At 57.1% G+C, this 24,163-nt stretch overlaps 1 protein-coding gene across 6 annotated transcripts in view; it reads right to left on the bottom strand.

Annotated features, from left to right (window-relative positions):
- Nucleotides 1-4,045: 4,045 nt before the first annotated feature.
- The window catches only part of KIF6 (kinesin family member 6), a 440,562-nt gene continuing 420,444 nt past the window's right edge, over nt 4,046-24,163 (bottom strand). For all 6 annotated transcript variants that reach the window (XM_070074112.2, XM_051854771.3, XM_008262871.5 and 3 more), the window contains 6 exons: nt 19,793-19,877; nt 18,871-19,006; nt 15,229-15,329; nt 12,130-12,219; nt 10,742-10,848; nt 4,046-5,043 (listed from right to left, as the gene is read on the bottom strand). In XM_070074112.2, the coding sequence (XP_069930213.2) occupies nt 5,027-5,043; nt 10,742-10,848; nt 12,130-12,219; nt 15,229-15,329; nt 18,871-19,006; nt 19,793-19,877 (536 nt within the window). In that variant the 3' untranslated portion in view covers nt 4,046-5,026. The remainder of the gene's footprint in view (nt 5,044-10,741; nt 10,849-12,129; nt 12,220-15,228; nt 15,330-18,870; nt 19,007-19,792; nt 19,878-24,163) is intronic.

Raw genomic sequence — 24,163 nt, 5'->3', positions numbered from 1 at the left:
TTTTTTTTTCTTTTAAATACTGTTGCGTGGGGCCAGTGCTGTAGCATAGTGGTTAAAGCTGCCACCTACAGTGCTGACATCAAGTCCCGGTTGCTCCACTTCTAATCCAGCTCTCTGCTATGGCCCGGGAAAGCAGTGGAAGATGCCCAACTCCTTGAGCTCCTGCATCTGCATGGGAGACCTGGAAGAAGCTCCTGGCTCCTTCCTGCCCTGGCTGTTGAGGTCATTTGGGGAGTGCACCAATGGATGGAAGACCCCTCTCTCTCTCTCTCTCTCTCTCTCTCTCTCTCTCTCCCCCTCCCTCTCCTGCTCTCAAGTTTGCATCCCTGGTACTCTGCCACCTCCCCCTCCCTGGACTCCTACCTCCATTTCCTCAGCTCGGGGAAATCCCGAGGCCCCGCCTAGTCTCCCCTTCTGGAGCGGCCCCTGCAGCCTGTCTTCAGGCAAGACAACGAGAGCCAGTGCAGGGCCACCGCCTGGGCTCCTCGACCCTCGGGGGCCAGTGTCCAGCACTGCCCAGCAGCTGGTGCCGGACAGTCACGGTTTGGCCCACTTTGTCCGGTTCACAGTCAACCAAAGTGGGAGCGTGGATCGGGTCCCGCTGCTTCATTGTGACTATCGCCCCACTTCTGCAGGCACAGTCTGCTCCCTGGGTTCATTCAGGAAGCGGCGTGGGGAAACAGAATGGGGTTTGGACTGACACATTCCAGGCAGCTGCTCTCTCAGTGTTTCTGTACCCGGCCGTGGCTGATACAGCTCCGCGCTGTGTAACAGACACCCTGAGTCATCGTGGTTTGTGACAAGAGGCATTTATTCCCATAATAGGTCTGGGATCAGCCGTGGTTCAGCTACCCCAGGCTTGGCTGTGGACCTGGCTCAGGCCTGTTGTCTGTGTTCCCAGATACGACACACAGGAACGCACCTCTGGATATGGGCTGAGCGGGTAACAGCCGCCAGGGACAGGTTTTCCCAAGGCCGCCATCACTGGAGTGCAAGGGGCTAGCCCAGCGGTGCCAGCTCACTTCAAGCCTCTGCTGGCCTCCTGTTTGCCAACATCCCGTTGGTCAAAGCAAATAATGAGGCTCATGCCCAGGACCGGGCATTGTGGCACAGCTGGGGGATTAAGCTGTGGCTTGTGACACCAGCATCCCATGTCAGAGTACACTGGTTTGAAACCCAGCTGCTCTGCTTCTGATCCAGCTCCCTGCTATTCTGGCTGGGGCAGTAGTGGAAGATGACCCAAGTTCTTGGGCCCCTGCACCTGTGTGGGAGACCTGGATGGGGTTCCTGGCTCAGCCTTGACAGTTGTGGCAATTTGGGGAGTGAACCAGTGATGGAAGATCTCTCTCTTTCTCTCTCTCCCCCTTCTCTCTGATGCTCTGCCTTTAAATAAATAAATATTTTTTTAAAAAGCTCGTGCCCAAATTTAAGGGGTAGGGAAGAACACACGGCCCGTGGGAGGCCGTGGCGAAGCACAGGATACGTAATTCTATTACCTAGTCCCTGTAATTATTATGGGGAATATTTCAGGGTTGTTATCAATATACCACAGTTTTGCTCTCTGCTTCCTAAGTATTTCTTTTTCACAAGATCCCAGCGAGCCATATTGCAACCCCGAGCCCCGACTTCCTGTCAAAGGAATGGGCAGGCTAGCGAATGTTAGCAGGGACAGGGCTGGAGCCACTGGCCGGGCTGCCTTCCGGAAAAACTTTTGGAAAACTTCCAATTTGGGGTCTGAAGTGAACCTGAATAGTGTCATCCATGGCTCCTCTGAGCTTAGGTGGATTGCTGGAGAGTCTTCTTTTTAAAGTTTTATTAATTTATTTGAAAGGCAGAGAGAGAGGAGAGAGGAGAGAGGAGAGAGAGAGATTCCATCTGTTGGTTTACTCCACAGACAAGGCTAAGCAGGCTGAAACTTGGTGCCAGGGACTCCATCAGGATCTCCCAGGTGGGCAGCAGAAACCCAAGTACTGGGGTCACATCTCTGCCTCCCAGTGACACAGGCAGGCAGAAAGGATCAAACTGATTAGATCTGCAAGCTGGAGACCACGCCCTCCACCACACCCTCTGTGTGATCTCATGCCCCTACCTGATCTCACCTGAATGCCCACTGCCGATCAGGCTATGTAACCACTTCCCTTTGGAAGTGGATAAAAGGCCTGGACCATGGTGGGCCCCTCCTCTTGCTGTGCCCGTGTAGCCTGGTGCCTTCGGGGTGTGAGGCCTTATGGCCTCTGCCCTGCCTCTGTTTCCTGCCCGCATGCTTGCTCCAGAGGTTTCTGGCCTGCTCTCTGCCTGGCATGGACCCAATTTAGCTTCTAGATTTTTTTGTCCTCTAATTAAAGCCCTCACTTTCCTATGCATCTCTCTCACTGAATAAAACCCTTAAAAAAAAAAAAAAACAACTTACCACATTGTCTGGACCATTCGAGCCAGTATTCAGAATAAATGACAAGAATCCACTAAGATTATTATTAGTGAAATTATTAATAAGGTGGACGATATCACCAGGGGCATTAGCAGGAAGCTGGGTCACAGTGGAGGTGGAACTCAGTCCCAGACACTTGGCTATGGGGTGCAGGCTGCCCAAACAGTGTCTTAACCTGCTATGAACCCCATGTGCAGAAGCCCATGGACTGCAGTCCAGTGTGTTTCCTCACTCCAGCTCCGGCTCCACCAGGAGGTGGTTCTGGGGGAGGGAGGTGCCCTCGCCAGCTCCTGCACACACTTGGCACCCTATCTGCTCAGAGGCACCAGGGGCCCCAGACTGCCGTCTTCTCCATTTCCTCCCGGTGATTGCTCTGGGAGGCTGACGGACGCTCTGCATGGGGCCGCAGCACACGTCTCTGTCAATAAGGCCTTTGGATCCAGGAGATAACATCTCAGCCAGAGATCCAAAGTCAACAGGCCCTGACCAGGTGTGCCAGGAACTCTGCTGCTGGCTCCCCAGGGACTCGGGCAAGCTTCATGCCACCTGCAGGGCCCTGGAGAGTGGGGTTTGTGTGTGTGCCTGGAATGTGGACCCTGGTGGAGGCTTCTGGAATCCGGTTGTAGGGGCTCTGTTTGGTCTGCCCCATTTCTACAGATGTCACTGAGGGCTCGCTATGCGCCATGGGCCATGTGTGGACCAGAGGCACGGGCCCTGTCCTGATGAGGCTCCAGTGCAGAGCCAGAGGGAAGCACACCAGCCTGAGAAGCTCCTCTGGGCTCTGGCTCTGCCACCTGTGAATGGAAGGCAGTGTACTGACCTCTGAGCGGGGGACAGAGCAGCAATGGGTGAGACAAACTGGTCCCTGTTGTCACAGAGCTTTTAGTCTTTTTTTTTTTTTTTTTTTTTTTTTACAGGCAGAGTGGACAGTAAGAGAGAGAGAGACAGAGAGAAAAGTCTTCATTTGCTGTTGGTTCACCCTCCAATGGCAGCCGCGGCTGGCGCGCTGCGGCCGGCGCACTGCGCTGATCCGAAGCCAGGAGCCAGGTACTTCTCCTGGTCTCCCATGGGGTGCAGGGCCAAAGCACTTGGGCCATCCTCCACTGTACTCCCAGGCCACAGCAGAGAGCTGGCCTGGAAGAGGGGCAACCGGGACAGAATCCGGCGCCCCGACCGAGACTAGAACCCGGTGTGCCGGCGCTGCAAGGCGGAGGATTAGCCTATTGAGCCGCGGCGCCAGCCTTGAGCTTTTAGTCTTAAGGGCTGGGGGAAGGGTGTTGTGGCTCATTAATTAAGAAGAGAAGCATGTAGAGAAAGGGAACATGTCAGGAAGTGCTGCAGGAGATACATGGTGATGGGAGAGAGTAACTAGGAGATGCGGCGCTGGGCGAAGCCCCTGGGAGGTGGGACACTGCCTGCTGTCCCCTCTGCTTGGGTTTTCTCATGTTAGGAAGCGAAGCAGGGGTCCCAATTATAGGAGCTTTAGGAACCTGCCTCGCTCTGAAATGCAATGATTTTTATCTTCTTCAGCCCTAACAAAAGAAAACACAAACCAACCAACCAGCCACTGACACCACATCCTCTCTCTGCTCTGCCCGCAGGGTCACAGCGCCTGTGTTTACCGACAGAGGCAACAGAGCTTTATTGAGTTGGCTTTGTGTCCAGGTGCCCTCCCTCCTGCCTTCATGCCCCTCCCCAGCTGCAGCCCCTGGGGCGGGCAGAGGTTCTCCAAGGGCCTGTGCCACAGCGTGGAGTCCCTGAGCCAGTGCCTGCATGTCAGAGAGCTTACTGAGAGGAGAGGATCCCCGCCCCCGCCAACACACACATCCGACACACCCTGGACTCCATGGTGCACCCCCAGGCAGCTAACTTGGGAACAGGAGTTTCAGCCCAAATCCTGCAGAGCCCGAGTGGCTGGGTGCAGACTGGGAGGCCCTCGGGGCCACCCTGCCTTCTCCTAGGCTCTCTGCAGAGCTCATGGAGCCACGCACCCCTCCCTGGCGCTGCGATGGCTCAGACTGTGCAGGTGAACAGCCCCTTAGAGACATGGCTTGCTCACGTGTGGCCCACACTGCAAGCTGTCCAGGCCGAGGGTGATGTTGTGCGGAGTGGGGCGGGGGGGCATCAAGAGGTCTCCCCATTTTGCCTCCCACAGCCAGTCCTGGGCTTCTGAACCAGGGAGTAGCGGGGGTGGCTAGTAAACAGCCAGACATGAGCTGGTTACTGTCCCTTTCATGCCACCAGTGTGAGCTCCCCTATCGGGACACTGTGATGGGTCAAGTTTGTAACCTCAGAGGGTTTTCATTGTCTAAGCGAAACATCATGGCAGCAGGAACCAAAGCCCTCACCCCGCCCCCCACCCAGCACCCTGGCATTGCGTGGCCCCGCCAAAAGCTCCGGTAACGCAGGAAGGAGGTCGCGGTCAGCCTTGGCTCAGTCTCTCTGGTGGCCTCCAGGACAACATCCCTAAGGAAACAAAACCCCTCCTGGAGTCAAGGTTGCAAGCTTCTCCAGGCAGCCAGCAGCCCATAGCCCACTTCTGAAGCTGGAGTGCAGTGGCACAGTTGGTGCAGAGCCCTGCTGGACTCTTGTCGACATTCAGTTGCTTCCCAAACCTGGAAGGAGACAGGAGGCTCTTGGTTAGGCTGTTCCTGCAGCAGGCTCTGAGTTTCCCTGGGATTGAACGGAGAAGACAGGAGGCCCCCTGGGCCTTGGGCACAGCATTCCTTAGTCCTGCCTCCCAGGGGCCACCTTCACTCCCTGAAGTCTGGACGAATATGGCTTTCTTTGCTCTTGGCAATGTTTCATCTCCCTGAGCTGGGATAAACACTCATACTTCCAAACCCATGGTTTTCACTGACATTCCTACTTAATTCTCTAATAGAGTATCTCCTTGCTTTTTTTTTAGCCTTAAGATTTGTTTATTTATTTGAAAGAGTTATGGAGAGGGAGAAGGAGAGGGAGAGGGAGAGGGAGAGGGAGAGGGAGAGGGAAAAGGGGAGGGAGAGGGGGAGAAAGAGAGAGAGAGAGAGAGAGAGAGAAAGAAAATCTTCCATCACTCCCTAAATGGCCACAATGGCCAGAGCTGGGCCAGGCCAAAGCCAGGATCCAGGAGATTCATCTGGGTCTCCCATGTGAGTGCAGGGCCCCAAGCACTTGGGCCATCTTCTGCTGCTTTCCCAGGCCATTAGCAGGGATCTGGACTAGAAATGGAGCAGTTGAGACACAAACAAACGCCCATATGGGATGCCTGCATTTGCAGGGGCAGTGTTACCCAGTATGCCATAGCGCCAGCCCTGCCCTTGCTTTTGCTTTAGATATTGCTTTTCAGGATGGCCCCTCCTTACCACGTGGTCCCTCCCCACCTGCTGTCTTCCATGGCCGTGTGCAGAGGAGGATTCTCTGGATTGAGAACCAGAGCCCTCAAGTTCTCACCAGGACAATTCCCAACACGTGGTGTGGCTTTGGGCCAATCATGTCAGTTTCCTGACCCTCGTATCCTCATTTCTAAACTGCTGGTGCAGACAGGTGCCCTGGAAAAGCAACGTAGCTGGCACAGCTCATTGCTTCTCAAAGTGTGGTCCGTGGACCACCAGAATTGGCATCTCCTGGAACTTGTTAAGAAATGCAAGGTCTTGGGCTCCACTCTGGCCTTACTGGATCAGAATTTGCATTTTCACAAAATTCTTAGAGTCACCGGCACATTAAATTGTGAGAACTGGTATGAATGATATGCAATCAACTTGCTTAAATTTGGTTGCTAGATTAAGAGCAAAAGGGAATTTTTGTGGTTTTTGGGTGACATCATGAATACAATTTTCAAAATCCATTGCAGGCCGGCGCCGCGGCTCACTAGGCTAATCCTCCGCCTTGTGGTGCCGGCACACTGGGTTCTAGTCCCGGTCGGGGCGCCGGATTCTGTCCTGGTTGCCCCTCTTCCAGGCCAGCTCTCTGCTGTGGCCCAGGAGTACAGTGGAGGATGGCCCAAGTGCTTGGGCCCTGCACCCCAAGGGAGACCAGGATAAGTACCTGGCTCCTGCCATCGGATCAGCGCGGTGCGCCGGCCGCAGCGCGCCAGCCGCGGCTGCCATTGGAGGGTGAACCAACAGCAAAGGAAGACCTTTCTCTCTGTCTCTCTCTCTCACTGTCCACTCTGCCTGTCAAAAAAAAAAAAAATCCATTGCAAGGGTCAGCGCTGTGGTGCAGTAGGATAAGCCTCCGCCTGCAGCGCCGGCATCTCATACGGGCGCTGGTTTGTGTCCCTGCTGCTCCACTTCTGATCCAACTCTCTGCCTATGGTCTGGGAAAGCAGTGGAAGATGGCCTGAGTGCTTGGGCCCCTGCACCCACGTGGGAGACCTGGAAGAAGCTCCTGGCTCCTGGCTTCAAATCGGTACAGCTCTGGCTATTGTGGCCAGTTGGAGAGTGAACCAGCAGATGGAAGGCCTTTTTCTCAGTCTGTAATCCTACCTCTCAAATAGATAAATAAAATCTTTAAAAAACAAAACAAAACACTCACTGCAGTGGGCAGAGAGATTAGAGGGGTGAGGCTGGCCGAAGAATGGAGGGGAGGGGTAGCTGCAGCCATCCAGGTGTGGCCCAGGGAACTCAGCATAGGGCGTGGGGGTGGACTTGGCTGTGCTGTGGCTTGAACACAATTTGGTACTTTGCACAGACGCTTAAACTCCAAGGTCATATGTGAATGGCACCAAGAGGGTGGAAACTGTCTGATTATGGAGTTCAGGGGGTGGGCCTAGTTGCAGGTGTGTGTCCTCAGAGGGAGGTCTTACGAGAAGGCTGATTGTGAAAGCCTGAGGGGGGCCCAGCCACTCTCACTGCTTCCTGCCTCACCAGGTGGTCCCTCCTCCACACAGAGCGCCCTGCCACTCCCAACCACCCCACCATCCACTGCCCTCGACAGAGGCCAAGGCAGTGGGGGCGGGGGCCCCTGATCTTGGACTTGAACCTCCAGCGCTATGAGCTCAATGAGCCCTTTCTCTCTATACAGCTAGTTGTCCCAGGCATTTTGTGGCGATGCTTTTTTCAGGCTGATGCAGTCTGCCTGGTGCTGCTGAGGAGGGACCATGAGCCTGGGGACACGGAGCGAGGGAGATGGCAGGGGGGAAGAGGGTGGAACCAGGCCTGGCGCTGCAGATCTGATGCAGTGTGCCAGACCCCAGGCTGCTCCTCATTTCTGACACCCCGACCTGTCCTAACAGAGCCCTAGAGCACACAGGCAGAGAACAGGTGCACCAGACTTCTGCAGGGCAGGAGTTCCGGTCGCCCTGGGCCCCAGTGCCAGCTCTGCTGCACGTTAGGACCCCCTGGGGAGCCTTCAGAAACCCTGATGCCTTGAGTCAGGGTCTCTGCAGGTGGGGCAGGTGTTTCCAATGCAGTCAGGGCTTTCATCTCTCTTGCCCAGTGGGGACCTTCGGTGATGTGGCTGCACCAGGGACTAGCAGCTTGGGTCAGGCCTGTCCCTGGCTGACAAGCACCGACACCACAGGTGGTGGTGATGGGCTGGGGCTGGGAATGAATGCTCCAGCTCAGGGCTGACAGTGGCATGACAGGCCAGGTGCCATGCCTACTCACTTTAGGAGATGGAGCCCTTGGTCTGTATTGTTAGGGTCCCAGCTGCTCAGCTTCTGATCCAGCCACCTGCCAATGTGCCTGGGAAGGCAAAGGAAGATGGCTAAGTGCTTGGGCCCCAGCAACCCATGTGGGAGACCCGGATGGAGTTCCTAGCTCCCCAGCCCTGGCCGTTGTGGCTATTTGGGGGGAGTGATCCAATGGATGGAAGATCTCTCCCCGCCCCCCATCACTCTACCTCTCAAATAAATGGATAAATCTTTTTAAAAAAAGACACTCTTCTCATGGGCTCTGAGAGTATTTTAGGCATGGAAAGCCAAGACACCCTGGAAAAAAACAAACAAAAAAAGAAGACCTAAATGGAAGATCTCTGTGAGTGAGATCCCAGTGGAAAGAACGGGCCATCAAAGAAGGAGGTACCTTTCTCTGAAGGGAGGAGAGAACTTCCACTTTGACTATGACCCTGTGTGAATAAGATCGAAGTCGGTGAACTCAAAAGGCTTCCATAGCCTTGGCAACTCATGATTAGCACCTAGGGAGATTACTGACGCCATAAACAAGAGTGTCAAATTGTTAAGTCAACAACAGGAGTCACTGTGTACTTACTTCTCATGTGGGATCTGTCCTTAGTGTGTTGTCCAATGTGAAGTAATGCTATAACTAGTACTGAAACAGTATTTTACACTTTATGTTCTGTGTGGGTGCAAACTGATGAAATCTTTACTTAATATATACTGAATTGATCTTCCGTATATAAAAATAATTGAAAATGAATCTTGATGTGAATGGAATGGGAGAGGGAGCAGGAGATGGGAGGGGTGTGAGTGGGAGGGAAATTATGGGGGGGAGCCATTGTAATCCATTAACTGTACTTTGGAAATTTATATTTACTAAATAAAAAAAAAAAGACACTCTTCTGACATAGACCTTGGGTTTTGCCTCCCCACTCCACCCTGGCCCCACACAAACAGGCAGGCGCCTTCCTGGTCCCCAGTGAAAGCAAACAAGCCCTCCCCCTCGGCCTCCGGCTGCCCTCGGCTCTGCCCTGGTCCCCTGCTCCTCTGGGCAGCTCTGCTACCTGGAACAGCTGCCTCTGCTCTCCACCCCAGCTTCCTCCCCTCTCCCAGCTCCCTGCCCAAGGCGCCCCATCCTTGTCCACCGGGGTGTGCACAAATGCTCCCTCCTTCCTCACCGGCCGGCCTCTCGGTGGCACTGGAATCCAGGGACTGACTGCTCCGTCTCTCATAGCTCACCTCTGCCCTGCACTACGTGTGGGAGGCCCCGGGAGCTGGTGTCAGCCAGAGCACCTCGGAGCTCCTCCGCGGCGGGGCTGGCCGCTGGTCCTGTGGCTTTCCTGCTCATCTCCCTCTCTCTCTAGCCCTGGCCCTCCTCTGTGTCTGCTCAGCGTCTCCTCATGGTCATCTGCAACTCGCGACTGGCTGACCACGCTCCAGCTTCCAGCTGCTCCCTGACACCCGCTTCTTCCCGCCTTTCTCGTTTCAGCGAGCAGCACTGCCATCCTCTTAGCCACTGGGTGGAGAGCCCAGCAGGTGCCCTGGCTCTCCAGCGGTCAGTCTGGGCCATGCACATCCCTCCCGGCCCTCCAGCCCCTCTAGCCTCCTTCCCGCCTGGTGACCACACCGAGCTCCTGCCCCCTCCCCCACCCAGGGCCCAGCGCACAGAGAGGCCGCCTCACCTCTCTCTCCAGAGGGGCCTCCCCTTCCCCTCAGCCGACAGCATCGCCGTGTTGTCCACAGCAGCACACTTATTAGGCCCTCAAGCCATCTGGCCACCGGCTGGGGTCACTGCCTGTCCCCTTCCTCCGCCCAGCATGCCAGTTTCTCAAGGGCTTGGCTGTCCCTTCCCGGCTGTTTCCCGGGTGCCTGGTGCACAGACAGTACCCAGGAAATACAGTGCTGGCCAGCACGCAAAAGCTGGGGGCACCACCAGCATGCAAGTCCCTTCCCTCTGGACCACAGATGCTGGTGGAGAGGCCGTGGCTGGGCCCCTGGGGCAGAGGACAGCCACCATGTCATGCCATCAGGAGAGGACAGCTTTTTGGAGCATGGAGGCCATGCTGGGCCTGTCTGGTAGCCTTGGATTATTGGGAGGAGGCTAAGACCAAATGCAGGGCTGGGCTGAGGGACCCTGCAGGTGTCTGGGGGCGGGAAGGTAGCAGGAGAGGCCTGGCCACAGCAGGTGGGGGCTGGGTGGCCACCAAGAGGAGGGGGCCCGGCTGGTGACGCAGGCCGGGAAGGCTCCTCCTCTTCCTGAGGCCTGGCACGCCACACTTACTGCCCAGGATTGTTCCTCAAGTGCTGTTTACGTCCCCCAGGATGGCGAGGCCAGCCTCGGATTCAGCAGATGACCCGAGCTGCCCTCAGCCCTTCCCGACCCAGGGGCCGGGCCAAGGACAGCGCTGCCTCTGGGGACAGGGCTTGTAGATGCACAAGAGGGAGCCAAAGCCCTGTCCCGAGGGGTGGCCCTGGCCAGCTTGCTGTTTCTGGGGCTGCCCCTGGGGGCTTTTGCCGTGAGAAGCAGAGGCCAGGTCGGTGTGAAGTGACCGGAAGGCCAGTGCGCAGCTTTGGGAACACGCAGGAAGCTGCCTGCTTCCTCCTCCACAGCCTTCCGCCACCCCTCCCCCCCCGGCAATGGCTGCCATGTCTGCCCGCGTACTGGCGAGCAGGGCCTGCCCCCCCGCCGAGGGCCCCTGGGGTGCACTTACATTTCTTCTGCAGGATGCTCTGCCTGGCCTTGATGAAGGCCAGGATGTCCGAGTCCGTCTGGCTGTCCCCGGTGAGGGGGATGGATGACATCGGTCTCCTGGGGGTGCTGGGGACAGTCACAGGTCGCATTTGGTTGCGCCTCAGGGGTGGACCCGGCACTTAGCTTCCCACCTGGACTTTCCGTTTTCAGTGCCAGGGCCTCGCCCGGAAGTGAGTGACCCCGCTGGCCTCCTCCTCCTCCCCTCCCGCCCGCCATCAGGTCACGCAAGGGTTATGGCCTTAAACCCTCCCGTGGCTTCCCCTCACTCTTGGAATACAACCCAAACTCTGTCCTGGGCCTCAGCAGCTCCTCCGTGACCTGGCTGCGGGTCACCCGGTTCCAGCCACCCTGCCCTGCCCCCTGGTACTGGAGCAGGCGGGCTCCTTGCAGCCAAGTGGCAGCTGCTTCCTCTCTGTGGACTGCTCTCCCACTACGTCTCTCCATAGCTGAATGTGCTCCTCTCGCCCTCTCCCCAACCCCTCCCTGACCTATCCCATTTTTCTAGGCTGGGTCTCCTCCAGCAGGCTGCCCCCCACCCCCCGCCCAGATTCCCATACTCCCGACTCTCCCTATAGTCAGACCCTATTTAGGGGGCTAAGTTGTCATGACACCTTTGCTGCCGCGTGTGGCCAGGTGACCTGGTTCCAGCCAATGAGCCCGAGTGGGACTTTCGGGAAATGCCCCCCACGGGGGTGGGGGTGGGGGTGTGTCCCTTCCCCTTCCCCTCCTCCTCCTGCACCACCCGTGAGGAGATCCAGAGCAGCACACTTGCCGGGCCCTGCCAGTCTTCCCCATCGCACTTTGTTCCACGCGGCAGGATGGTGGGAGCGTACTGGGGAGAGGGCTGCTACTGGGTGTCCCAGTGGGGGTTTGGGGCGTGCTGCCAGGCAAGCAGGAGCCTGAACAGGCCTTCCAGGTAGGGTACTGGCGCCTGGGCTGGAGAGAGGCCCGAGCAACCTTCTTTCAACCCAGATGCGAGAAGCTAATGGCTCATGGGCCTTGAGGCCAGCCATGTCCGCTCAGCTTCTGCCAAGGGCTAGCAGCCTGTGCGGGATCTGAAGGGAGCTTGTTGGGGGTGGGGGTGCAGCCTCTTCTCTCCTTATTGTGCCTCCAAATGTCTCCATCCACAAGGAGCTGGGAAGCAACGCTCGGCTCCAGCAAAGGTGCCCGAGACCTTGGGAGAAGGTTCTTTGTGGGAGTGGGAAGATGCATGGGAGTGTCTAGGCTGTTCCCAGTCCTACTGGACAAGGACTCCTTGGGTGGTGAGTGGAAGGAGGCCTTCCCTGTAGGCGGCTCCCTCCACTGCAGGGCTGTGACGGTTGTCAGAGGGAGGGCAAGACCACGCACCTGCCTTCTCCGGGGGTGCTGCTGCCGCCCAGCTCCTGGCTGTGCAGGCTGGCGCAGGGTGAGGGCGCGATCCTCCGGGCACTGACGACACTGCAGACAAACCAACAAGAGCACAAGGGGTGTGAGGAGGTGTGAAGAAGAGAGAGCCAGGGCTTAACCGTACTGAGGATTTGTTACCGACTGAATCCTGAACCCCAGTGTGATGGTGACGGAGCCTGGGCTGTGGGAGGCTGCCGGGCTTAGATGAGAGCCCCTGGTGAGGACAGGAAGAGCCTGGAGCCCAAGAAAGGGGTGTGTGGCAGCCAGGAAGGCGCTCTCACTGGGGACGGGACAGCGGCGTGCTCTGAGGGAGGAGTCCCAGCCAGCCACTCATCACCGCTCCGACCTCCCCACACTGCCTCACGCCTGTGCCCTGCCAAGGATTTCTGGCTGCATCCAGGGAGCCCCACCACCACTTGGGCGGTAAAGAGGTGGGTGTCAGTTTCAGCCGCTCCATGTCGTGCTGTAAGGACCTAGTGATGGGGCCGTCTTCCTTGCTATGGCCTGGGCCTGCCTCCAGACACTGTCAGAGCTGGAAGAGGCCTGAGACCTCAGCTGGTTGGAGCCTTCCTTTTAAAGACTGATTTGTTTATTTGAGAAGGAGAGATACAGAGAGAGAGAGAGAGAGAGAGAGAGAGAGAAGAGGATATATCGTCCATTTGTTGGTTCACTCCCCATGTAGCCAGGGCTGAAGCCAGGAGCCAGGAGCTTCTGGGCCTCCCACTTGGGTTCCAGGATCCAAGGACTTTGGTCATCTTACGCCACTTTCCCAGGTGCATTAGCAGGGGGCTGCATTGGGAAATGGAGTAGTCGGGACTTGAACCAGTGCTCATAGGGGAGATGTCAGCATTGCCTTAACCTGCTGCTCTAGATCCATTTCCCAGCAGTCCAAAGTCTCTGTCTGCAGGTCTGCACGGCAGGCTCCTGAGCCAGGTCTGGGGAGGGCTGCTGCATGGCCAGAGGCAGCCACAAGGTGGCAGGCTCCGCACGCTTGTCTTTGGGGGAACCGGGGCCATCCTCAGGATATCTGCCAATACTGATGGCAGATCTTGCTGCAGATCTGGACCGGGAAGGAGAACGGGCTTTTCATCCTGCAGGGGCTTGGATCCTAGTGGGTAAGGGGCTGTTTGGGAGCAGCAGCAAGCCTGCAAGAGCAAGGCACTGGCGCACACATGGCTGACTCAGTGGTTCCCCGTGCGGAGTTCACAGGTGCCAAACTGTTGACAGCTGGGAGCCCGTGGGAGAGGAGAAGAGACGGGCAGGACCAGGGCAGACGCCCAGCCCCTGCACAGGCCCAGCTGCCCGGCCTGTCACCTCAATCAGCTCGCGCCAGAGGATGCAATGTGAAGGCTTGGGGCTCCCGAGGGAGGTGACTCCCTGACCTCTGGGCTGCTCCAGCATCCCTGGAGGCCTGAGTTCAGTTCCTGAAAGCCTAGGAAAGGTGCCACGGCTGACTCGTGCCCTCTGTTTCTGCCCAAGCAGCCTGTGACTCAGAATTCACTGTCCCAGAGAGAGCACACTCCAACCATCAGCATGAATGATCTGTTTCTTAATCAGGACTAATTAGCAGCTTTAATAATACTTAGGCCTCTTGGGCTGCCAATCAGAGCAGTTAGTGCATGGCCTCGGGGCCTGAGCGAGAGGCTTCCTGAGCCCTGTGCGATTCCACCAAGGGCTGCCTCCCTGGGGCTGCAGTGGGAAAAACCGGCTGGGCTCTGCCACACGTAGCTACTCACAGTGTGACGGAGTCACGGGCACCTGGTGTTTCCTACAGGTGACGTGGGAAACCAGCCTGGAGGAGGCCGGGGAGCTGGGTTCCTGGCAAAGCCCAGGCCGAGAAGGTGCCGTGGAGGGAGCCCGGGATGGCCCGGGATGGCCCCCTGCCACCCGAGGCTCGGCGCTGTGGCGTGGAGGTTTCTGGGCGCGCCCAGGCAGGGGTCAGCTTGAATGGGAATATCTCAGGAATAACGGCCAGCAGGGTCTCACCCAGGACCCCACGGTGCGTCACGTCTGCCTGGGTTTCCCTGGGCTGTGCCAGATTCCCGGGCTCTCCTCGCTGGCAAGGACCTTGGCAACTCTGGCAGGCCCGGCCAGGAGTTTCGCAGGACATCCCTGCCCAGGATGGCACGGTGCTGGGAGGAAGAGCTGTCCTCACTCATCAGACTGGCACATGCTTTTATTTTGTTAAATATTTATTTTATTTGTTTGAAAGGCAGAGTTACAGAGAGGGAAAGGGAAAGGGTGAGGCAGAAAGAGAGAGAGAGAGAGAGAGAATCTTCAATCCAAATGGATGAAGGGTTTGGCCAGACAGAAGGCAGGAGCCAGGAACTCCATCCGGGTCTCCCATGTGAAGTGCAGGGGCCCAAGCACCTTTCCCAGGTGCATTAGCAGGGAGCTGGATTGTAAGTGGAGGTGGTGGTTTTACCCACTACACCATAGCGCTGGCCTCCCCAGCACATTCTTTAAAAGCTTTGTTTCACATTTCCGATGTTGGAGCTCAATGCCCCTTCATACCCTAAGAAAGGCCAGCTCCTCGGGGCAGAGAGCGAGGCCCCACTGTCCCGAGTCTAAGGTTCGGAGGATGGCAGGAGCCACTGGCTCCACTGCCACCTGGCTGTGTGGTTGGACAGGGACACGGGGTCCCTGCTGGACCACCCCCACACCCAGGGGACCCAGCTCTGGCCATCCCCGTGGGGTGACGGGGCAGCTGCCCACACCCTTGCTTGGACAGTCCTCCACAGGTGCTCCCCTGAACCCTGGCAGGATGACCACCCCCCTGTGCTGCTCCAACCCCCTCCGTCTCCCAGGCTGGGCCCCCTCTCTGCCGCCAACCTCGTCTTCTGAGTCCAGGGCAGGGCCAGGGGGAAACCTCCCGTCTCCATCACCACGGCAGCAGGGCTGAGAGGGGTTCGCGCCTCAGCTAGTTCGCAAGCCCCTGGCTTGGGACCGACAACTAAGTACACACTACAAAGAATTCATCTTCTTGGACGCACACTGAGGGCAGCTAGGGCGGGCGGAGGAGTGGGGCAGGCAGACGCTGCTGGAGGGGCGGGGCCTTACCTCGCGGTGGCAACGGGCAGGCAGGACCGCTCGCGCTGGGGTTCAGACACCTGCAGACACGGCTTCGCGTGATCCACTGAATTCACTGCTGGCGAATCTGCCTGTGGGCCCGAGCAGCGTCACAATGTCAGCTTGGACCTGAGGACATCTGAGCACGCATTTCTCAGGGGGAGAAAGCGGGTCGTCCGAGCTGGCGGGAAACAGGTGCAGTCGCGAGACTGGCCACCGTGACAGGCATCACGCTATCACCTTAGGAAGCATTATGGGTAATGCTTGATTTACCTTCTGGGCCATCCTGTGCATACTTTCTGTCGCTAGAAAATTATTTTAATCAATTTATTAATTTTTATTTTTATTTGAAAGGCAGAAAGATGGAGAGAGAGAGAGAAAGAGAGAGCGCGGTCTTCCATCAGCTGGTTCACTCCCAGGATGCCAGAAACAGCCATGTCTGCAGCAGGATGAAGCCAGGAGCCCAGCGCTCAATCTGGGTCTCCCACATGGGTGGCTGCCTCCCAGGGTGCACAGTGGCAGGGGGCTGGAGCTGGATCAAAGCAGAGGAACCAGGACTAGACCCAGGCACTCTGATGTGCAATGCCGTCTTAATCAGTGCACCAAACATCTCCACTGGGGGAAAAAATGCTTAAAAGTTATCTGACAATTCTCCAGGAGTCATTCCTGCTTTTGCTCCTTCTTGTTCTGGAGCCCCCTACCGGAGTCAGGAGAGACCCCAGGAGCACCGTGGGTATCCTCAGCGGCCCGCCTAGCCCAGAGCAGAGCGCAGCAGCTGGAGGCCCTGTGGTGACCCTGGGGTGCGAGAGCGCAGGACGCTGTGGAGCAGTAGCTCTCAGGAGATTCCCACCCACTGCGCCGTCTTCCCAGGAGGCTGGCGCCAGGCACGTGCTCATCACCTCCCATGCTCTGCTGAGCTATGGGACTTGCTGCCCAGTCCCCTGTGGGAGGCTCTGCAAGCTGTAAAACTGTTAGGGGCAGCAGAGGACTGGCTGCTCTGAGACCGAGTGTCTTGCTCCCCCTGGGGCTGTCATCAGGGTCCCTTTTGTTTCGGTGACACCCTGTGGGACTGGGGACACGTGCAACGGCCACCTGTGACTACTCTATCTCTCACTGTTGATGTTAAGGAACAAACAAGACTGGCTCAGCCTTGCCCGGACCCTTGCTGAGCCACAGTGGACGGTTCCCAGGCTACCACTCAGTGGCTGACCTCCCTCAGGCACCTGCTGTGGCTGAAGGCTCCCCTCCCTGCTGACCTGAAGGCTCTGCACCTGGAGTCCAGAGAGAACCCAGGTGCGCTGGGGCGTGGATGGGAACCAAGGACATCCCCCGCCTCATACCTGACATTAACAAGTGCAGACAACAAACCCAGGAGCACCGGCAGTACCTGTGATCTCATCACCAGCAGAAACCACGCGTGTTCTCTTAAACCATCTCAGCACAGGAATCTCTAGATACTGTGTTACTATTCCTCTGACATTGCGGCAAACAGGGATCACATTTCCCCGATAGTAAGCCCCCTAGACCTCACTGATTTATATATTTTTAAAGTGGGGCACATATTATCCCCTAACTTTGCATTTAAACTATTTTGATGTCATCCCAGTCTATCTGGTTTTCATTATTATCCTTGATATTTACTCTTATCCAGTGGCCTTCTCCGTGGGCCCGCTTAGGAACACACTGGCATTGCTCCGCTATGCATCTTGGGGCAAATATCTTCCCTGCCTCTCCTCTTCCTTGTCCTTGAAGTGAAGTCTCGGCCTGTGAAGTCAGGGGGAGGGGGAGGCGAGTTTCCGTACTTCGTCGTCTCCCTCATACACCGCCTGGGAGCCTCACAGGGGCAGCCTGAGCCGGGGCTGCACACTGACACTTCTTAACAGGCTGCTTTCTTTGAAGCAAACACTAACAGGCTGTTTCAGCCCCCGTGACATTGCAGGGAACGTCTGGGCGCTTGTCTAGGAAATATGCAGAAATCAGTCTGCAGATATGTTTTGAGTGAGAAACTAACAACAACCTAAATATTTAACAGCAGATCAGCTATAATTACAATGCAGTCGTTCGATGGGATAGAAACAGCCGTCAGAATGACGTAGGGGAGTGAGAGGGAAAGAGAGCCAGGGGGAAGGAAAAGCCATCTGAGATATGAGGCTAATTCAAAAAGTTGGCGGAAAAATGCAGTTAAAAGATGCTTGTTCTGGTGCACATTTTTTTGAAATCCATGCAGTGTTTTCATAACACATATTTCCATGAATTTTTTTGAAGACCACACACATGCATGGATTTCAAACATTTTTTGCACCAAAGCAAATTTATTTTTTAATTCCATTTCCATGAACCTTGTGAAATGCTCTCCTACTTGAAACCCAGTATCACTTTATGTTTATAAAACAATATGTATGCGTGGAAAAAAGATACACTATGGGGCCCACGCTGTGGTGCAGTAGGCTCAGCCGCTGCCTGTGGTGCCAGCATCCCATGCTGGGCACCGGTTCGAGTCCTGGCTGCTCCTCTTCAGATCTGGCTTTCTGCTTATGGCCTGGGAAAGCAGCAGAAGATGGCCCAAGTGGTTGGGCCCCTGCACCCACATGGGAGACCTGGATGAGGCCCAGCTCCAGCCATTGTGGCCATTTAGGGAGTGAACCAGCAGATGGAAGTCCTTTCTCTGTCTCTGCTTCTCTCTGTCTGTAACTCTACCCCTCAAATAAATAAAATCTTTTTTAAAAAAAAGATACAATAATGAAAGCAAACATGATGATACTGGTTATCCTTAAGTGGAGGGATTAAGGTGGTTGTTACTTTCTTTTTTGTGCTTTCTATGTTTTTTAAAATTTCTATAATCCATATGCCTATATATATATATATATGATGCCAAAATTTTTAAAAAAAAGTCAATTGTGGTGGAATGAGAAGGCCATGTCAAGATGGCATCAGTTATTCAGGAATGGTTTTGGAACCCACCTGGCAATGGAGCCTGCCTGGCAACAGGCTATGATTGGATGGCTTTGGAAACCACATAGCAATGGAGGCTGCCTGGCAACAGGCTGTGATTGGGTGGCTTCAGAAACTGCCTGGCAACAGGCTGTGATTGGTTAGGGCATAAACTGCCCCTTGACAGGATTGGCTGCCTCGGCTATATAAGCTACTGTACCAACTGAAAGAAATGAGTCTGTGGGCTGCTTGCCTCTGGCCCACTTTCACCTGACTCCTGGGGTCTGTGTGGTGACTCTGCGCCTCTTGCCCCCACCGCGCTCCTCCTCTCAGAACGAATCCACAGCAACAGTCAATATGATATCACTAGAGAACACTACACAGAGCAGCAGTGGCAAAGCCCCCTCTTGCACCCCCATCTTTCCACGTGTCAGGTGGTTATTGTAGGCAGCACAGCAAGGACACAATGGACACCTGCTAGTTTGCGTTCCTTGCTCTGTAGACAAGTACTTGCCTCATGAACCAGAGTGCCCACTCTTCCCTGACTCCACAGCCCAGCCCAGCTGCCCAGAAGCTCTGCACCCATACCCGCACCCTCACCGTACCCGCACCTGCACACTCACCCTCACCATACCTGCACCCGCACCCTCACCATACCCACATTGCACCCACACCCGCACTGCACCTGCACCCGCACCGCACCTGTAGTCTGCTGGCCTCCTCTGCCCACCAGGCTTCAAACTGTTTCTGCAGCTTCACCTTGGCTTTGTCCATAAGCAGCTGCAGGTGCTCGATCTCCACCTTCAGGGCTTTCAGGCGCGTGAACATTGTTTTGTACCTGCAGTGGAATCAGAAGACTTGCTACTACTGCCTCTTTTCCCCCAGATAGTTACGGTTTTTATCCACATGAGAGGTAGAGTGACAGAGACAGTGAGAGAGAGATCTTCCATGTGCTGGTTCACTCCCCAGATGCCTGCAACAGCTGAGGCTAAGCCAGGCCACAGCATAGAGTCAGGATCCTACGTGGGTGTCCCATGTGGGTGGTAGGGTTCCAAGCACTCTGCCACCTCCCAGGGTTTGCATTATCAGGAAGCTGGGATAGGAAGTGGAGCCGGGACTCAAAACAGGTGATGTTGTTTGGGATTTGGGTGTCCCAAGTGGAGTCCCAAACAGTGCCAAGTGACCGCCTCACTACAGCTGCCTTGTACGAGCACACCAGGGACAGAGCCTGTGTCGCAGAAGCCTGGCAGCGCTGCTCTGCCCCCCAGGCACTGGGAAGGTAGAAGGGCCTGCTGAGACCCTGAGGGTCTGCACTTCTCAGGAAAGCTGTGGGTGAGCACCACCGTGGTCATGCCTCTGGGCTCCACTAGGTGGCAGCAGTAGACAAGCGCAGCCGCCGCCGGGGCCTGCCTGGTCTCCTGCGTGGAGCACCCCACCCTCACCCTTCCTGGCCGCCCCTGTCTCACGCTGCCTGCTCATTTCACACGGTTTTAGCATCCAGCCGCTGAACTCACTTCCCCAAGTTGTTCCGGCTCTGGGCTGGGGGCTGACCACTCTGCCCTGCCCTGGACAGCTCCAGGCCGTCCTTGACGCCCCTGGCTGTGCTGGCCCGAGGGAAAGGCACCTGGTCTTTTCTTCCTCCAGCTGGGAGCGCAGCGTCTCTTCCCGCGGGTCCGGCACCGGGGGCACGGCCGTGTGTTCCGAGATGCCTGCGGGAGGAAGGTGCCGGTAGGTAACTCGAAGGAGGAGGGTCAGAGGGAGAGTGCGATGTTTAGGGCTGGAGTTCAAGTGCATCCCAAGATGAAAGGGAAACTTGTGGATCCCTGCTGGGGCCTCTGGAGGGCGCCCTCTGCTCGCTGAGCGTGAGAGTGAACGAGCAAGTGAGAGAGAGAGAGGGAGAGAGAAAAAGAGAGGGAGAGAAAAAAAGAGAGGGAGAGAGAAAAAGAGAGGGGGGGGAGGGGAAGGGGAGGGAGGGGCTTCCAGGACTATGCTCCCTGGCTGTCCCTGCAGGGGACATCTCCCTACATCCCTGCTGATACCTTCCTGTTCAGTTCACTCCTTTCCTCTGCAGGCGACCCCTTCCCAGGACGGGCTTTACTGGACTGCCCCCCATCTTTCTCTGCACCAGTGGAGGCACTGAGTTGCCTGGCCTCAGAATCCTGTCCCCTGGTTTCCACTTCCCGCTGCGGCTGTGGCTGTGGCTGTGGCTGTGGCTGTCCCACTGATCGCCACCTTGCAAAAGGCACCGTTAGGGCAGGTGCTGTTGATGAGCAGGAAGGGCTAAGACTGTGCCCGCCTGTGTTTGGTGCACGTCACCAGCCCTGATGAGGCTGACTGCCTGTCATGGTGCCCTCAGTTCCCCGGGGCCATGGGCACGGGTCACGATGGAGGACGGGGCTGCAGCCTGCCGCTCTCTGTATCTCCCCCATGCGTTCTTGAGACTCCAGCCATCTGTGTGTGCTGGCAGGTGTCAGACGTGATGGAGGAAGGGCATATCTGCGCATCAAACCCATTGCTTAGAGCCTTCAATGGACTGAAAGTCCCTTTCCTGGGACTCTGTTTTCCAGATGCTAAAAATGGACACCTGGGAAGCTGCTTCTCCTTTTGCTCCCCCCCCCCCCACTCCCCTGGGGAATTCTGTTAAGTCCTGCTCTGTGGCCACTGGCTGGGGGAATGGGACAAAGAGGGGCCTCTCATCTGATGGCAGAGGCAGGCGCACGGGCTTAGTGGGCAGCTGGGCAGAAGAGAGGGGTGATGGCCGGGCTGGCCGGGCCTTCTGTGGCAAGGCCGTGGGGTCCCCCTGGGAACGTGGAGTAGGCCTTGCGCCTGGCCCGTGGCATTGATGAGGCCAGTGCGCCTGGGGTGGCGGATACGGGGGAGCGTGGTGAGAACGGAGGTCAGTGGGGAAATTGAGGCAGGAGCACGTGGGAGCTGGCAGGCCTTAGCAAGGCCTTTGGTCGCCAGAGATGGGAGGCTGCAGGGTTTTAAGGGCTTTGGTCGCCAGAGATGGGAGACTGCAGGGTTTTAAGGGGAAGAGTGGCGTTGCTTTCCTAGCTGAGTCAAGCCGCTCTTTTCTGATCAAGACAAAGCTGCTCCATGGGGAGGAAGGGTCAGTGAGTGGCGCCAGTATGTGTGAGCCTGTTGCAAGGATGTGGGAAAGGAGGCTGGGGCAGGGGACTGGGGGGGGGGGGCACAAGCTACCCCCCGTTGTCATGGCAACCCAGCGGTTCTGTGGCCAGAGGTGAGGTCTGCTCAGTGAAGTGCATTGTGGCCCGGCAGGAGGCCAGCCCTGGCTGCTTGGCGGGGCTTATCAGGCCTCGTTGGACAGACACAGGGCTCCCAGGAGCTCCCAGGGAGCCAGACAAAAGCAACAGAACAAGAACAGAGGGAGAGGGAGGGAAAAAAGGGCTCTGTAGGCTCCGTGTGTCCCCGGGACTCTGGCCAGGGGCAGGACCTCCAGTCACCTGACAAGGGGCATGGGCAGCCATCCTTTCAAAGACAGGGTTCTGGCTGGGACAGCAGCACAGGAGGCAGAGGCCTGGGTGGCCTGTGGGGGTGGCTGGCTCCAAGGCAACACAAAAGCAAGTGAGAAGGTGCCTGTGGATGTGAATGTCACAGCAGGAGTGCTCAGACGCCGCTGAGACTGCGGGCTGGGGGCGCACACAGGCCCCGGCTGACCTTGTCTCTGGAGAGGTAGCTGTGCGAGGACAGGCGAAGGCCGAGCCCGGACACCGCGCGGCTGCAAAGATGCATGACTGCTCCTCCCACTTCCCTGCGCTCTCCCTCCCCCACCCCCACACACGCACACACAGTTATCTGACATGTGAAACATGCAGAATCCCAGTTCTTTGGTTCAGTGGTCCTTGACTGGGGGTGCTGTGAGCGTCACTTAAGGAGCCTGGGGAAGCGTGGAGACAGCGGCCCTCCGCCACAGCTCCGAGTCAGAGTTTGCCAGCAGGTGCTCCTGACGCTCAGCCCTTGTTGGGAAGCGCAGCGTCAGGCTTTGAGCCCACTTCCAACATCGGCACTGCACGCAGGAGCTACTGGAGAGCACAGGGCCTGCAGAAGTCTGGCTAGCGATGTGTGTGGCGGCTGGCACGGCCCCCACACCCCTGCCCACCTTCGGACTTCTGCGAGCCATCGTGACGAGGGGGCACGAGGAAGACTAATTCCTGGCACGGCTGCAGCTGCCTGCACTTGGCCCTTGTAGGAGCCCAGCGAAACCGGAATAATATTGAGGGGCCAGGGCTTGAAGCAGGCCAGAGGAGTGCCACCCCACAGCTCAACAAGACAAGATGGAAGCCAATTCTAACAAACATTTGCCAATGGACAAGGTTTGGACCAAGCAAAACAAAACAAAAACAAAAAACGAACAAGTGGGAAAGGGCTCCATTAAGGCTGACCCTGTGTTCACAGTTGCTAATGTAGAACCACTACACTTGCTCCTTGGAGATGAAGACGTACAAATACCCTTAGACTCCGAGACCTCCGTGGCTTGGTCTCTCTCTCCACCAGCTCCTCCGTTTGCTGGGAGCTTCTCTGTTTCTTACTCAAGTAACACTTCTTTCTCTTCTCTTCTCACCCCTGCGTCTGGTCTTGTAAATCATCCCTGACGATTGGCAGCTCACCAGTTTTCCTGCAGCATTATCGTGTGCTGTCTCCTGTGGTCTTCACACCCTACTCCACGTGGGGACGGGAGCCTGGGCTCTGGTCCGGGCAGACATCCATCCCAGGCCACACTGTGGGAGCGCAGAGTCCCCCTGCCAAGCTGTGACTCCGATGCACGCAGGAAGCCACGGGGCAGAGCGCTGGAGTTGGTGCGTCCTGACTGGCCGGTGGCTTTTGAAGGCCATGCTCTTCCCCACGGATGCCTTTCAGCTCCGGGGCTGTGGCTGAGAAAGCCTGGGTCTCTCCCCAGGTGCGGGGCGGGGCTGTGAGGACTGCCCTCCAACCACCTACAGCTATGCGCGGTGTCCCAGCCTCATGGGGCACCTGCAGCTGGTGTGCTGAGCCTGAGAAAGCCGTCCGTCCACCCACTGGAGCCTGCACTCTCCAAGGTCAGTCCTGGAGCCCCGCAGACAGCCTGTCCCATCTCCTTGGCCGTGAAGGCAATAGTGACGTTTCCAGCCATGCCTCAACCTGAAGGGGCTTCCCTGGAGGGCACAGCTGGGGGCCCAACATGACCGCCACTCAGCCGCTGCCCTGCGGAGAGCTCCCGGCTCTGTCCAGGGACACACATCTGGGCCGGTCCCCTCAGCCATCCAACTAAGAGTCATTTGCTGAGGCCCACTTTGGGCCTCTCTAGGGCTAGAACGGGTCACAGCACCACAGCCCGCTCAGCCTTCCCCAGTCTGAGAAGTCGAGGTGTGGATTCCGGCGGAGACCGATGGTGTCGGGAGCGCCATCACCACCGTGGTCAGCAGCTCGAGGCCGAGACTCTGGCTGCCCAGTCAGGCCACTTCCGGTTTCATGGATCACATTTCCGGTGGGCTGCAGCGAAGGTCCGCCGACGGGCGCTCACCATCCATCATGGTGCTGATTCTGTGCAACACACGGCCCGCTCAGACTTCTGGGGGTGACAAACAACCCAGCAGGGCCCGGGGCACACTCATGCCCCTGCCTCGCTGCCCTTCGGTGAGCACTGCTCTGGGAGCTGGGGGCGCTCTGAGAGGAGACGTGGTCACGCTTCAATGCAATCAGAAAGTGGCCATGCGACCCTGGAGCCAAACACAGCCCAGGCCATCCCCACAGCCAGGGCTGTCCCCTGGGGTGCGCGTGTGGCACGGTGGTTAAGACACTGCTTGGGACGCTCAGTCCCACAACCCAGTGACTGGGTTGGAGGCCTGGCTTTGCTTCCTATTCTAGCATTCCTGCTAACGTGCGCCCTGAGAACAGCAGGTCCCAGCCAAGTAGGAGACCGGGACTGAGTTCTGGGTTCCTGGCTCCAGCCTGGTCCAGCCTGGTCCAGCCAGGCATTTGCAGGAGTGACCCAATG

Source organism: Oryctolagus cuniculus, chromosome 5 (genome assembly GCF_051225735.1).
Source record: "Oryctolagus cuniculus isolate XC-2025 breed Fujian yellow rabbit chromosome 5, ASM5122573v1, whole genome shotgun sequence".
Classification (NCBI taxonomy): domain Eukaryota; kingdom Metazoa; phylum Chordata; class Mammalia; order Lagomorpha; family Leporidae; genus Oryctolagus; species Oryctolagus cuniculus.
This window is presented reverse-complemented; position numbering and strand designations above follow the sequence as displayed.